This window comes from Sardina pilchardus, chromosome 24, assembly GCF_963854185.1.
Source record: "Sardina pilchardus chromosome 24, fSarPil1.1, whole genome shotgun sequence".
In the NCBI taxonomy this organism is placed as follows: Eukaryota; Metazoa; Chordata; class Actinopteri; order Clupeiformes; family Clupeidae; genus Sardina; species Sardina pilchardus.
Genome location: NC_085017.1, coordinates 11,214,284 through 11,229,595, shown reverse-complemented (window position 1 = coordinate 11,229,595; position 15,312 = coordinate 11,214,284). Strand labels below are relative to the sequence as shown.

Sequence of the window (15,312 nt, the reverse complement as noted above, 5' to 3'; positions counted from 1 at the left end):
CACACACACACACACACACACTCAGTCACACACACACACACACACACACACACACACACACACACACACACACACACACACACACACACACACACACACACACACACACACACACACACACAAACACACACACACACATGGTGTAAATCAATGTAATTTTCCAATTGGGCATATGAAGCAGAATGAATTTCCCTGTCTGACCAGCAACACATACGTAGGCCTATGTTCAGGCCCCCTGTCTCACAGCTTGACACATTTGGATCAACACAGAACATGTAAACTAGTATTGTCAAACAGCATCATATTGTTTCAATAGAATTCTCTTCTTAGGCTAAGCCAAAATCAACGATGGACGTTGCAACGTGTATTAGGTCAACAGACATGAATGTTAACCACTCCGCTTCAACCCTCTCTGGTTAAACCCTGTATTTTTGTGTCATTCATGCATTTAGAGGTATATGCCATCACATAGGCCTACCATTTCACTTGTGCTAAAATTGTGATAAAATAAAGCTAATATGTCATAACTGATGTAAACATGCAAATGATGAATGATGAGCATGTGGACACAGAATGATAACAGCGAAGTCCACTGTGTTGAAGTACCTGTCAAGCCAAGCAATTTCAGCTGACCTCTGAAATGCATATTTTACATGCTGTAGTGTCTGTGACTTCAATACTCATCCACATGCAACTAGCCTACATAAAGATAGTAAGTAAGTAAGTAAGGTTTATTTTTAGAGCATTTAACCACAGATCACAGTGGCTATAGGCCAAACTAATGTGATAATAGTAATCTATAAACAAAGTGTAGAAAATGTTCAGCACTTAAAGAACTTGCCATCCAATTCAACAGCAAATGTAGGAGGACTAGTGTATAGGGATCACATGGATTATGGGCATGCTCAGTTCTGTCTGGAGCTGAAACCACATGTCCATGCATGTGAGTTGCCTTCCTCTCTTCACCATGGCAACAGAGATCACAGAGGATCAGTGCAGCAGATGTGGCACTTCAGTGAAGCATACAACACAAACCTATTCAACAGTGCAACATATACACTTGGTACCAAAGTTAAAATTAGAGAACAGCAGACAAGCCAATGATTTCTCAGAATCTTCATGACCTCATGTGCTAATGTCCATAAGTTTCCAAATTGTGTACATGAATATGTGAGAGGAAGAAGTAGAGAACTTAACTGTGGACCAATCAAAATGTTTTATTCGCCGCAAGGAGAGGGACAATCCAACTTGTAGTGCATCGTCACCATGCAGACATGTAGGTGCTCTATGCCTATAACTTGTCCTGGAAAGGTACAATTAATCTAAATATACAGGTTTTGAGCAACATATGACCCAAGACTTCGGCAGATGAGATATGGGCAAGAACAACATTTACTTCTCAAAACTGGTCGCCTCAATTCACAAACTTTAGAGCCTGTTGTCAAAAAAACGCTGCCCATAACAGAGTGTAAATATAGCTTCGAAGGCCTGAAATGTAAAAGAGAAACAAAACATATACTGTAAAAGTCACTTAACCATTATATCTGCATCATGTCTTTAAGATGGTGTTGCTAATGTCAATATGCAATGTGAACTGAGGATTATTTTTTTTTAAATTTTGAAACAGTTGTTCATTAGCCAGAAAGCACTGCTGAGGTGAGGTCATCAGGCATAGTAATGGGGACATTGTATTCCTATTCCAGCGAAACCCATTGAGCTGAGCGACTGGAAACGTAAGAGTGAGGAGGAAGTGAGCCGCTGGAGAGCATTGTGTTGTATATCGGATAAGGCCAGGACTGTACTATATAGTTAACTGTTTGAACATCATGTTCTGAACAGGAAATTCTGACAGATGGTTGTGTGTTTGTGAGTTTTGGAAACATTTTCTGAAGTAAAGTCATGTCTCAAATTGGTCAACAATTAAATATTTAAAATGCTTTTAAGAGAAGTTCCTGATTTATTTAGGAAAATGTAATTAACTCTAAGTCAACAAACATTCAGCTAAATGAGGAATACATTTGGTGTCATACTATTCAAAATAAAATTAATTGAATTAACTGTGGACTTTATGGATAAATTCACAAATAGCCATATGCTAAATACATAGTGATATCTATGTAGATGCATACAATCAGCTTCTTTATTCCTTGTAAAGAAAGGAAAATCTGACAGTGTGGTAATTGAAGCCATAAATGAATAATAGTGCCCATTTAATTGGTTGAATGCATCAGCTTTTACAACTATGGCAACCGCCTTAACCACAAACATTGCTGTTGGAAGGAGCGTTGTGAAAACCAGATTACCGCAGGCTATGAAATGTTACTTGGCGTGGAAGTGAAATCCAAAGTTTTCTACAAAATTGCACAAAAGGCTGTCAATTCCTTTTAACCCCAAAGTATATTAAAAATGCCCTTTTGGAGGAATTATTTGCAGTTCTTATGCAGGAAAATAAGAACCGCAAATAATTTTGGACATGAAAAAAAATGGCATTGCGTACTGTACTTTACTGCAGAAATAAATATTTCAGACATGAAAATATTATTGTACTACTGCACTGTACTTCAAAAACTGCAATATAACTGCACTGCACTTTATTGGAGGTTATCTTGAAGACGCCAAGTGCCACCAGGGGAGGGGGAGTAGATTGGAAGAAAGAGGCAGTCACAGGGAAAAGTGAGACGGACTAAATGAGAGGGAGTGGAAATGAGAGAGCAAGCAGCATGAGTCAGAGTTCTCAGCTCTCCGTGTTTTATGCAGTCTGACCACCTGTCTCCCATTATGTCAGACCTGAGATTATGTGAACAGTGACGGGAGCTACACATACGACAGTTTTTTCCTGTTTCAAGCCCTTCAGTCACAGTCACAAGCAGCAACCTGCTCCCCTTGCTGCTAATGTGGAAATAAGTTAATCATGAATTCACGGTCCAGTGGGAATTATTCCCAGTACTTGCCATGACTCACCATGATAAAATTTCACACAGCCTGTTTAACTGATCCATTTTGTTGACTTGCAAAGTGATGACAAATTTAAAGAGATCATGGCATTGAACCGAGATACCAAAGAGAGACAAAGGCTTGTCTAACGTCAAAATTGTTGTCAGGGTTTATTAAGTCAGTGTTTTCTTGCTTTTTACTGGCAATATACACAGATTGATGACCATGAAATATACTGGATAAAATATAGCTGCAACCGGCAATGGTGGGCCCGAGCACCTGTGGTCTGCAACCCATGACATTTACACTTACTCACTTCCTGCTAGATGTGATGATTTACACCCCAATATGCGCTATAGGGTACACTGATGTGCTTCCAAGTAAGTGGCATGACCCCCTGCCCTTATGAGGTCAATATCTCTGCCAACTCTTGTGTGTGTAAATGAAACTATTTGCTGATCACAATACTCAATGACATAAGGGGGCACTATGGGTGCCCTGGGCAACACTTGGGGCCAAATCTCGGGAAACATTAATTTCAGCCTACTTGGCAGGGGGGTGGGGGGTGGTGGAGCATGGAAAATGAAAGAACCGGCTCTTGTCTGGATGTTACAGCAGACATGACTTGCGCTCTCTCTTGTGACGTGAATGATAAGGGACACCATCATTTTGGATCAAAATAGGGTCGACTGCTAGAAGAGGTTGGGAATGATTTGTGACTAGATTTCTGTCACCTTTGAATGCAGGTGGTGCCATAATTTCATAAACAAGTCAAATGCACGGCTTTAAATAACAGGTCTAAATAAACAAACAAAAACAGTGCCACATGTAGCTGTGAATAACTAAAGGCAGTGTACCAATGGCCCCATTACAAATGAGGTTAGGATATAATTCTATGTAATTTCTCACAGTTTAGGAAGAAAAATGTCAAAATGAAAGGTCATCCGGCGCTGGTCTGGAAAGCTATACCATTGGAATCAGTTTGGGTTAGGCAGTCCAGTCTAGTGTCAGTTCCAATATCTTCAACTTATGGACACAATAGGAAAACAAGGTGTATGACTGATCTAAACAAGGCCCTATACCAGGCATCCTGCACACTTTTCCTCAACTTAAACCACATTGCTTTCGACAAGGCAAAATGCCTTGTGGAATCTTCTCCTAACAGTAACCACATTCTGGTTGTCAATTAGATCTTCTGTCATTGCTTTCTGAAGGGAAAATAGCTCTCTCCAATTGCATGTTTCCAGACAATGCCACTGAGAAATGGTCTGATGCAGCTAGGTTAGCCAGGTTTCCACCGCTATCATTAATGCACAAACAAAAGACCTACTGTTCCCTCCATGATGACCAGGTCAATGGCTGACATCAAACCACATCCTTCAGCGCGCGCACACACACACACACACACACACACACACACACACTTTGGCCGAGACATGAATACATGAGGCATATCTGTGATACTGTTTCTTGAAAAAGTAATTAAGATCTTGACTTCGGATCAACACATTTGACAGCAACAACACTGAACAGTCTCTACTTAAATTAAATGACATAATTCAACTATTACGCCTACTTACTTTCCACTTGAGCTATTGCATGAAGTACTGATTCCTCAAACCAATTTCTTTCACATAATGGTGAGGAAATACTAATGTGTAACCAACATTTTGTTCCACTGGGTTTGACGACTAGGCCTATATCCATGTTGGAAAGACAACTGGTGGCTGTTGTGCCCCCTAGTGGTTCTAAGCGATATTACATATCACCCATTATGTCTACTGTGTCCATGGCTTTACATTGGAGCTTACAAGGCCTTATGTCCTTTGCACCTAGCAGCCTGCCTGTGGAGAACATTGTTAGCATAGTAAGCAAGTGTGCTAGGGGTCTTAAAATGCATATTCAATCTTAAACTACATAAAAAGAGTATCACTGACACACTGACACAGACCTACTTAGTTTGACTTTGGAACCATTTTCTATTCAACTCAAGATATGGATATGGGTGAAGCTGCCATGAGTATTGCACTGAACTGCAGATAAGGTGTAGTTCAGGGCCTTTCATTCAGTCATTATGAAGGATACATCAACAAGTGAGCAAGATAACAACTTGCCCTTGGACTCACTTTGTATGAGTGTCTCTGTCAAATAACAATGTAAAGAGAGCAGAAAGTCACTGATAAAAGCAATACACTGTATCCCACAGATTAGTGCTCCCACTTTCTTACTAGAGATAATTTTCCAGGTCACTTTCAGCGATGTGGCAGGGAGAACTGTGGCACGTGTTTGCTAAAAATATCTATAGGCCTCTAAGTTCACATTCAAAAAGGAAAATCTTTGCCCTTCCGGGTGATCCAGGTGTCAATTGAAGCTATCTACCTTACCTCTGGCATAGCAAAAATGTGTGCTGTTAACATACCGATATCAATATCCGCTAGAACGCAGAGGACAAGAGCGGGTTGAACAAAACATCTGCAATGTCTTTAAATCTTTTTTTCACCTCTGACCACAAATGTACTTCCCTTCAGTGTTTGATTCTTAAAATCTTATTTTTGATACATTTAAAAAAAAATAAAAAATAAAAAAAAAATAAATAAAAATAAAATCAGCATTACCAATACATGTGGAGAGTACTGTAAGCTTGACTGGAAAACTGTAAAGAAACAAACATGATATTGTAGCAAGGGGACCACTAAGATGACAATCACTGGAGATGCAAAATATATGACACCTCTCCTCTTTCAGTTGGCACTATTTGATCAATTCAGTCAAGTTGGAAAACACTTAATTTCACAGTGCAACCATCTAGGTAAATTGGGACTTCATGATGTGTAGCCGGGTTTCATTACTCATCAAGTTTCAAGTTGTGAACCATTGGAATATGGGATTCTAAACTTTTATTCCTACTTGTCACACTTTTACAAAGTGCATGTCAGGAAAGAACTTATTTACCTTGTCTGCACAAATGTTCACATTCCAACTACAATTTAGAGGTTTGTAGACATTGTTACTACGGTTTACCACAGCCACTTTCGAAACCAACATCCTGACTAGTCAGTCATCCTAGTGACTTGAAGAAACAAAACAATGGGGGAAAAGCCAGACTAGTATCACAAAATAAAAATGAAGATACTACAGACAGAGCCAGGCTATTGCACAAGTTCAATTCATACATCTACAATAGAAGGCACTGCCAACAGCTTGGACGACAGGCCCTCTGAGGGATCTAGGTCAATCTTGGCTTATGGACTGCACCATTTCCATGTTCACAGCTTCAGAAGGCATATGAGCGAAATCCAGACACACAAGAGTCAGGAATGTAAATCTTGTGGCCTAACGTACAAGTATTTTCATGTTGTCATCTGGAATTGAAGGACGTACACTGCCACTCAAAGATTTGGGGTCACTTTTATAGACAGACCAGCTGAGATCAGCTTTAATTTTTTTTTTTTTTTAAATCAGGGCAGCATTTTTTAGATTATATTATGTGGTTACATAATTGCTAAAGGGTTCTTCAATGTTCTCAGTTAGCCTATTCAAATCATATCAGATTACAAGGACATTTTTAAGTCACCCCAAACGTTTGACCAGTAGTGCATCAATGTGTGCTTTCAACTATATACATAAAAAAATACAAATAAATACAAGAAAACTTCCATATGTTTTAATAGGTTTTTATTTCAGCAAGCAAATTTTTAATTCAAGAGAAACTTCACAATGCCAAGTTCTCAGCCCTCTCCTGTCCACTCAGAGCCAATGCTCTTGGCCTTCACAAAGTAAAAGGAATAAAACAAGGAAGGAATGCTTTTGGGCTGCAAACCCATTTTCTGGAATATTTTTTAACCGCAGATTTTACATTTTTTATGTTTTAAAATTTTTTCTCTTTTTTTTCTCCATTTTTTATTTTAAAATAAACAAGGCCTAGCGTTCTCATCTCCAGACCTGGCTGACCTAGTTTCCTTTCCTTTTTTTAAAATGTTTTAAGATCTTTTTGCAATGTTTTGTGTGTTTTCATTTTTTCAATGTTTAATTTTTTATTTTCCTCGGTGAAGCAAGTTTCAAGGTTCCCCATTCCTATAAAACAGAGAGAACAAATGGGTTTTCTATGGGTATTCAATTCAAATTCAAATCATTTCATTCATCCACAGGGGACAATTAAATTGACCACATGATAATTAATATCAACAGCACATATGCTGAAAAGATGGGCTCCTCACCTTGGCTTAGACACTTGGAACACCAGCAGAGTTGGGCACATTCTTCTGGGCTGCCTCTTTGGCTTGGTGAGCCTGGAGCACAGCCACGGCCTCATCAACCTAAAGAAAAATGAACAGTTGAGCACAAAAATGAATAATACTGAACATTTTTTTGGACAAAAGGAAGTCAACATTTTACAGGACATTACGGAAAGTATATGAATTATGTAAGGCATAATGCATAGAACACCGGTCACTATCTGGAAATTTGTCCCGACGGGGCGAACCGGAACCTGACGCGCAGCAAAGGGACTTATTTTCCCGATAATGATCGGCGGTCTATACATTACCCTGCTTAATACACGGCTACTTGCCAGAATGTAAGCAAGTAAGTAGGTAAGTAAGTAAGTAAATAAATAAGCTTCACGGACCTTAGAGCGCAGCGACTCTGGAGACTCCAGCATGTGGAGCAGCTCAGAGTTATCGATCTCCAACAGCATTCCTGTGATCTTTCCAGCCAGGGTTGGGTGCATGTTCTGGATCAGCGGGAAGAGACGCTCACCTGCGGCCAGAGAGAGAGAGAGAGACAGTTTAGGGCCTGAAATGTCCTATGCATGGCTCTTCACACGATCTACCATGATTGACAATTAATGTGTAATTAGTTACACCGTATCGTTAGACTTACCCAGCATCTGCTTCTGCTCCTGTGGAGGGGCAGCTGCCAACATGGAGGCGGTCAGAGGCTCCTGGCCCTGCACATGGACAGCAGGCTGCAAGGGAAACACCCCAATACAATGTTTAGATTACGCAGTCATAAGTTTAACACCACAACTTAAGGACCATCATGTCAACGTTTAAAACAGTTTAAAACAATAGGCAAGAGCAAAATAGCCCAGTTAGGTGTCAATGAAACAAACTACTGACCCCCCCCCCCCCCCCCTACAGTGGCACTTGTTGGACTTCAGAATTCTACACACTGATAATATATCTACAAGTGTTTTCTTGAGCGTTTACCTGCTGCATGGCAACCTGTGGTTGGGTGTTCATGTGCTGCTGGGGGTTGCGCACTCCAGGGGCGTACTTGTACTGGGGCACGCCACGCACTGGGGCTGCTGCCGCCGCCGCTGCTGCAGTAGCAGGGCGAGGACCCATAGCCTGGCCTGAAGAGGCGGGGAAAAAAAAGTTAGCTTTACACTTTGCAGCAAATTTCTTGTTAATTATTCTTTATTGTTAAATGATTTTACCTTGATTTATACTTTGTTTTTTATTATCTTTTTTAGTATTATTACTACTACTACTACTACTACTACTCTTTGCTCATCTATGCTTTTATCTGCTATTACTGTTTGGTTTTTGTTCATGTAAAGCACATTGAATGACCTCTGTGTGAAAGCACATTGAATGACCTCTGTGTGAAATGCGCTATACCAATAAACTTGACATAACAAGACAGCATACATTCAACTTGTCATACACGCAGAGTACAAAAGACACTCACCAACGCGCTGAGTGGACACCATGCGAGGCACCTGGGAGGCTGGCCTCATGGTGCTGAAGGTCTGTGGCCGTGGTGGCTGGGCCCTCATGGCACCTGGCATGTTCTGGAAGTCTGCAGAGATGAAAAGAAGCCGCCATTTTAAGTCTAGAACCTCGTCAAGGAAAGTTACAGATTCGTACTAAGCTGTTCCCAAGTGAGACTGTCGAGTTGACGCTTTGAAACGCCAGACTTCCACATGAAATAAGGAACTTACGCTGTGGTCTGACGCCCTGTGTCGTCCAGCGGGGGCTGGGCCTCAGCTGGGCCAGCTGGCTGGTGGGGTAGTACGCCGCTCTGTTCTGAGCCTACAAAAGCAGTAGAAAATAACGTTCAATTATTCATAGGGCTGGCATAAACAATGGAGTTGTCTACAATCATTTCCTGTGCATTAGCCGTATTGTGTATGAGTGAGAGGACAATGCTTTTATGCAAGTTAAAAGAAACAAAACTATATTAATACCATATTAACTGTCCCCGTGTACTACTCTCATAGCTGAAGAATTTTTGGCGAAATCAATGTATAAACTGCAGCTAATAGTTGGGATATTACGGTATTCATATAGTTGGCATAAACAACGACTCAAGTTGACTATGCAATTCGGCAGAAGTGCCTGACTAGATGCACTACATTCCTGACGCACGAGTCCAACCCTTACCTGTGGAATGGCAGCCATGAAGTAGCCGGATGGTGGAGCGGGCTGGTAAGGGTTGATGACTGGATTGGGCACGGCCCGGACGCTGGCCATCCTCTGCATGTACTGATTGGTGAGGTGGGCCTGGCGCTCCTCCTTGCGCTGAGCCAGCGCCACGTAGAGCGGCTTGGTGGCCACAATGCGTCCGTTCATCTCAGTCACAGCTTTGGTGGCCTCCTCGGGAGAGGAGAAGCACACAAAACCGAAGCCCTTGCTGCGGCCACCCTCCATCATGACCTGAAGTGGAAGGAGAAATAGGCTTGTTCGAGAGGGCGGGTCTTCAGATTTTTTTTTCTCCCCCCACAGGCAGAACATATGCTTGACATACTTTCCCCAGAAATACGACTCTGAAAAATAAATGCTCATACCTTGGCACTGGTGATGGTACCAAATGGAGAGAACTCCTTGCGCAGACGCTCATCATCAATGCCATCGTCAAGATTTTTCACGTAAAGGTTGACTCCCTGAAGCAAGAGAGGGGGGAAAAAAGTATTAGCGTCACTCCAGCAGTAAACTCCTAATACATGTAAATAAGCTTTCACTTCGGCCTTCAATAAATGTGATAGGGAGGGTCTGTCAGTAATCCATCTATCTCCAGCATCCCACTACAAAGGACGTAGAGCCCATGGGTTACTAATTACTGTGGCAGCCATTTTGGCCAGTGTGGTCCACTGAGCAGGAGACACTGAATTTGACAAGGCTGCAAAAGGATCATGCGTTTAGGCTACTTTGTGTGCATACTTTAAGTTCTCAATCTGCATGAGGAGCAGAAAGACCCCAAGAGCAACTCTGAGAACCTTGGATAAGGGGTGCAACTAATGCTACCCATACATCCGAAGACTTTGACAAGATTTGGGAAAGATTCTTGACAGATTGCAGTCTTCTGAAGAATCTTTCCCAAATCTTGTCAAAGGGTGCCGATGTTTATACATCCTCCCTTCCTCCTCGGGCCTCGATCCTCACTGATCTACATAAAGAGAGAGGGGGCGGCAACAATGGGATAGTCTATCCAGTTTTAGTTATAGATCAGTGGGAATGCCCCACGAGGATCAAGCATCGAGGATCGAGGAGAGATGTTGAGAGGCACCCACAGTCCTCTGGTGCAAGAACGGCTGAAGCGTACCTGATAACGGGTCATGCGGTCCTGCTTCATCTGCTCAAACTTGCGCTTGAGCTCTGTCTGGCGTTCCACCTTCTTCTGGGCACGGCCCACGTAGATGAGCTTCCCGTTCATCTCCTTTCCGTTCATCTCATCCACAGCCTGACCGAGGAAGAGGACCACATATTAACAATAAAACACTACCAGCAAAGGTGGTCAAACCTGCCATTCAACTGAGTTACAGTGGTCGTGGTTGTCGCACACAACTTTCATAACATTATAGTTTTGCAATGCCAAGCTTGAAGGCATATTTCCCATAGAGCAACTCCGAAACCTGGGGGAAAAAATTATGATGACTCACCCTCTGGGCATCCTCGTGTCTCTCAAAGCTGACAAAACCAAAGCCTCGGGACTTGCCACTATCATCTGTCATCACGCGAATGCTCATGGAATTGCCTATGAAGTAAAAGTATATAGGTTTGATCAGCACCACTGAATTGACTTTTCACCTTCAGTCACATCAAAGACTGCTTACAATCTAGCCATTCTGCTGGCTCCCAGCATTCAAACATGTCAAGCTCGTGTGAGCACATCTACTATATGCCGATGTCTCAAATCTCTTCTCCTAATTCTACCATCACTACATGTCACATCAATTTTACAGGATCTTTACAAGACACTTAGAAAGTACAAGTCTTTTACTATAAAATGCACCTCAGTGCAACTGTTACATGTGACATTTTCCCAAAGCTGGGCTTATTTTTGTTAACATGTGAAATCACCATATTTGCTGAAGAGCTCCCTCAATTTCTCATCATCCATGTCCTCGCCGAAGTTTTTGATGTACACATTGGTAAACTCCTTGGCTCTGGCACCAAGTTCAGCCTCACGCTCTTTGCGAGATTTGAAGCGGCCTACAAACCTGTGGGTGCATAAGTTTAGAGCCAAGATCAGTCATGCACACCAAACCATGAGGAAAAACACTTGGACATGTACTCTACACGGTGCATTAGGGGATTAATAGTAATAAAAAGGGTTAGCCAACATGGAACACATTGTACATGACGCAAGTATACACAAATCATGTTACAAATTGCAGCACAAATTCACACTCAATATAAGTGATGGTAGTACCTAATGCATGCATCTCAACTAAATACAAATTCAACACACTTACACTTTGCGGTCATTGAGCAACATGCCATTCATTTTCTCAATGGCTCTCTCCGCTGCCTCTTGAGTCTCAAAGTGCACAAAGCCATAGCCCTTCGAGCCATTCTCATCACAAACCACCTTAAATGGAGATTTGAAAGCACAAAACGTTTTACATTTGTAAACCTACTCATTCAAGCATGTAAAAGGAGTTTGGACAACACAGAACAACCCATTCCACACAGCGATGACACCGATAACTCACCTTACAAGACAGGATGTTGCCAAAAGCAGAGAATGTGTCGTAGAGGGCTTTGTTGTCGATGGACTTGTCCAGATTTTTGATGAAAATGTTGCCAACTCCACTCTTCCTCAGAGAAGGGTCACGCTGAGACCACATAATGCGGACAGGTCTACCTTTAATGACGTCGAAGTTCATGGTGTCCAGAGCACGCTCAGCTGTAAGACACAAAACGAAATATGTATGTACAAATCAACACAACTTACAACTGCAATTTTCTGTATCTATGGCTCTGGGTGACATTCCTAGTAGGAGCTAAATCATTTTAACAGAGGCAATTTATGTCCATATCATGACAAAACATTTATTGTCTTGTTGCCTATTGTCCTTTTTAATAACAGTGGAGACTGATTGATAAATGTTAACCCTTGTGTCATTTATCTGGCACATACACGACGCCCCACCCAATTTGCGCATTCAGACAACTCCGCTCCACAACACCACTGTTCAAATAACTTCACAGTCCATGTGCTAAAATTTGTGATTATAGTTAGGCGTGGTCTGCTAAGGCAGCCAACTTTCTTTATCTCGATTCACGAAAAGGCTTCACTATTCACTACGGCATGGCTGCGCCATGCTGTGTGTCATGTCAGAGTAGCTACACAGATGGCGCATGCCATGAAATGTCTTCGCACATGTCGGTGTCGTCAATTTTGTTCCATCGTGAAAGCATGTTTTACATCCAAATACAACGTTACAGATAGGTGAATGAGGGGAGTAGTCTCGGTTTTAGACCAGTGATTCCACTGAAACATATTTTTTATACAGCCATCCTCAAAGTACTGTGGTAATGAAGCTAACTCAGAGTGCGAGCTACATGACACCACTTCTTTAGGCCTCTCGAGACATCCACGTTAAGCTAGGTGGAGGCCAGCATAATCCTATCAAGCTAGCAGGCTAACATACTGCAGTGTGCGTACGCAACACGTTCGTGCCACGAGTAACGTTAACGATAGCAAGAATGTTAGCATGTCTGGCTAACGTTAGCGTTGTTCGCTACCGTTAACAGTCATTTAATAATTTAATTACACCAAACAATGAGCTGTAACAATAAATAAAATGGATCTTACCATCGGCAGGCTGCTGGAAGTTGACATAGGCATAGCCAAGGGAACGACGGGTTATCATATCCCTGCAGACACGGATGGAGAGGATAGCCCCGGCGGGGCTAAACTTCTCGTAGAGCATGGCCTCGGTCACATCCTGGTGGAGATCCCCGACGTACAGTGAGGCCATCGGATAACTTGGAGCGCTGGGGTTCATTTTGTTTAATTGATTTGGTCAAATATAGTGGTTATAGCGAAAAGTCGTCAAATCTTCAGTTCGTTCTGGGTTTGATACCACTCGTTGTTTGAGGGATCTTCTTGCCGTTAGCTCGTCAGCTCAATACGCCTTTCTGCTAACGCTGCTAGCAACTTCAACAATGCTAAAAGGTAAAATGCAATGACACTAAAATAGATCAATATTAAAATACTATAACGGTCAAGATACAACCTGTTCGGTGTACTTAAATAGATCGCTAATAGGACCGGATAAACGTATCGTAAATGAATGCCAGCAGCAAGGCCTTTCGAATTCGCTGGTAACGTTAGCCGATGATTAGCTTACTAGCTAGCTAGCAACATACGTCGGTTTAAAAATTTCGTTAACGTTACTTCTCCCCGTATCGTACCGTCTTGAACACGATAAGCGACTCCTGCTTCACCGATTTTATTATAAAAAGAAAAATGATTTTTTGGAGTTTTTAAGGTTTTTAAGTTTTTTTTTGTTTTTTAGATTTTTTATATAATGTGTGCCGAGGCAAGCTCAGGAGCACACACGCACTCACACAGCACTAACAGCCGGGGTTTGGGGAGGGAAAAAATGTGGAGGCCGATTACTATATACCCTTGCGTACGTCATCACAGTGGACCAGTCATGTGCGGGCTGTTGGTGGAAAAACGCAAGAGAGAAATCCACGACTCATCACAGCATGCATAAGCATTTAAATGGTTTGTTATCACCCACTGATCATATTATCACAACCATATTTCCGTTTACTTAAACACACTACAAACACGACAGGAATGCAAACTACCGAAAAAAAATCCAGTACAGAAGAATGGTTAAGTGATCATTAGGCCTGAAGGTTAAATTTCCCCTATGATTTTTTTTATGAACAAATATTTTGTTTCACATTTTCCTATTTAATTTTTAGTAACTGCGACATGGATCGACTTATCTCTGTGTCCAAATGATCAAGACAACTCTTCAGATAATAATAGGCCTACTGCGCCAAATGATCAAAGAGGGTTCTCTTCTCTGAGTATGCCTATAAAGCTGCCTGATCAAAAGAGTTCATGCATGAAAGTAAAAAGAACTGAGCAAATGAAAGCGGAAATGTAAATCTACACCGAAGTTTAAAATCCCTCATTTGAAGTGTCTGACTGCTTGTGTAGACGGCATAATATATATCATGCGGATATGCGGATAAATATCATCACTGAAACCAACCTTTTTTTCTCAAGGTCAAAAATGAACCAGAAGGGGGAGCAGTAGACTTACTGGAGCAAGGGGAACTTGGACGTGTGTATACTGTAGTTCATAATCATAAATTACCCTGGTTATGACCATTACAGCTGTTTCCATTACATTTCTTCTTTATCAGACTCGGTCACTAAACAGCCTACAATTAACCTTCAGTAAATGAGCTTGTCATCAGGGCACAACAGTGCTGGATATGGTAATTTTACTATGAAACAGTCTAATGCATCTCCATGAATATAGCATGCACATAGCCTACTCTATGTACATTGCCCGTTGCCAATAATGAAATGTTCAACAAGCATATTGCAAATGAAGACTTTTTTTGAATTCATGTTTTACTGGCAGGGCATGTGACTCACTCCCCCCTCTTGAGAGTTCACCCTTCCCCCCCCAAACTCACATTGGCCAGCCCCCAAGGCATTGTAGATTGTGGTCCTATTATTGTCTCTATGGAAATGTGGGCAATCAGGGCTCTGACTTCTGACCTACCCAGAGTTCAAAGGCTAACAACCTTTTCTAAAGAACTTGCTAAACTTCATTTTCCTAAGAGCCATACAAAAGTACACAGCAAGGTTTTGCACAGGTACTTCAGCAAGAAAGACTGGATGGTTCTGAACGTTGTACTCCTCCTGTCTATTTAGTCAAGTAGTCTGCTATGAAAATGCACCAAGTGTGGTCACCTTTTGACGAGTCTGTGATTTCGTTCTTCAGAAAGTGAAAGGTAATGGTGCTTATAGAGGCACCATCAAGTGTACTGACCACATTAAAAAAAATCAAACCAAGCTGTATGAATCTTACCTTTAGAGGTAATGTAATGTTTATTCATATAGCGCATTTCATGTGCACTGAGTGCAACCCAAGAGGCACCTAAAGAC

General features: G+C 41.7%; 1 protein-coding gene and 1 non-coding gene across 2 annotated transcripts; both read right to left on the bottom strand.

The window, feature by feature from the left end:
- Positions 1-6,592: 6,592 nt before the first annotated feature.
- Positions 6,593-13,774, bottom strand: pabpc1b (poly A binding protein, cytoplasmic 1 b). Its single transcript, XM_062530311.1, has 15 exons — positions 12,982-13,774; positions 11,876-12,069; positions 11,636-11,751; positions 11,241-11,380; positions 10,820-10,914; positions 10,483-10,620; positions 9,728-9,823; positions 9,324-9,596; positions 8,882-8,972; positions 8,629-8,739; positions 8,145-8,290; positions 7,816-7,900; positions 7,562-7,692; positions 7,152-7,250; positions 6,593-7,008 (listed from the first exon to the last, which is right to left on the bottom strand). Exons 1-14 carry the CDS (start codon positions 13,172-13,174, stop codon positions 7,158-7,160), a joined length of 1,902 nt encoding a protein of 633 aa, XP_062386295.1. The 5' UTR covers positions 13,175-13,774; the 3' UTR covers positions 6,593-7,008; positions 7,152-7,157.
- On the bottom strand, positions 9,931-10,064 carry LOC134073269 (small nucleolar RNA SNORA5). Its single transcript, XR_009937265.1, has one exon. It is a non-coding gene; the product is annotated as a small nucleolar RNA SNORA5 (small nucleolar RNA).
- Positions 13,775-15,312: the final 1,538 nt, after the last annotated feature.

Excerpts from the sequence above, each read along its gene's own strand:
- pabpc1b (XM_062530311.1), bottom strand. The coding sequence starts at position 13,174 with ATGAACCCCAGCGCTCCAAGTTATCCGATGGCCTCACTGTACGTCGGG. Across the intron at positions 10,915-11,240 it reads GGAGCTCTTCAGCAAATATG|GCAATTCCATGAGCATTCGC; the intron begins GTGATTTCACAT and ends TTTACTTCATAG. Across the intron at positions 7,693-7,815 it reads GGAGCAGAAGCAGATGCTGG|GTGAGCGTCTCTTCCCGCTG; the intron begins GTAAGTCTAACG and ends CTCTGGCCGCAG.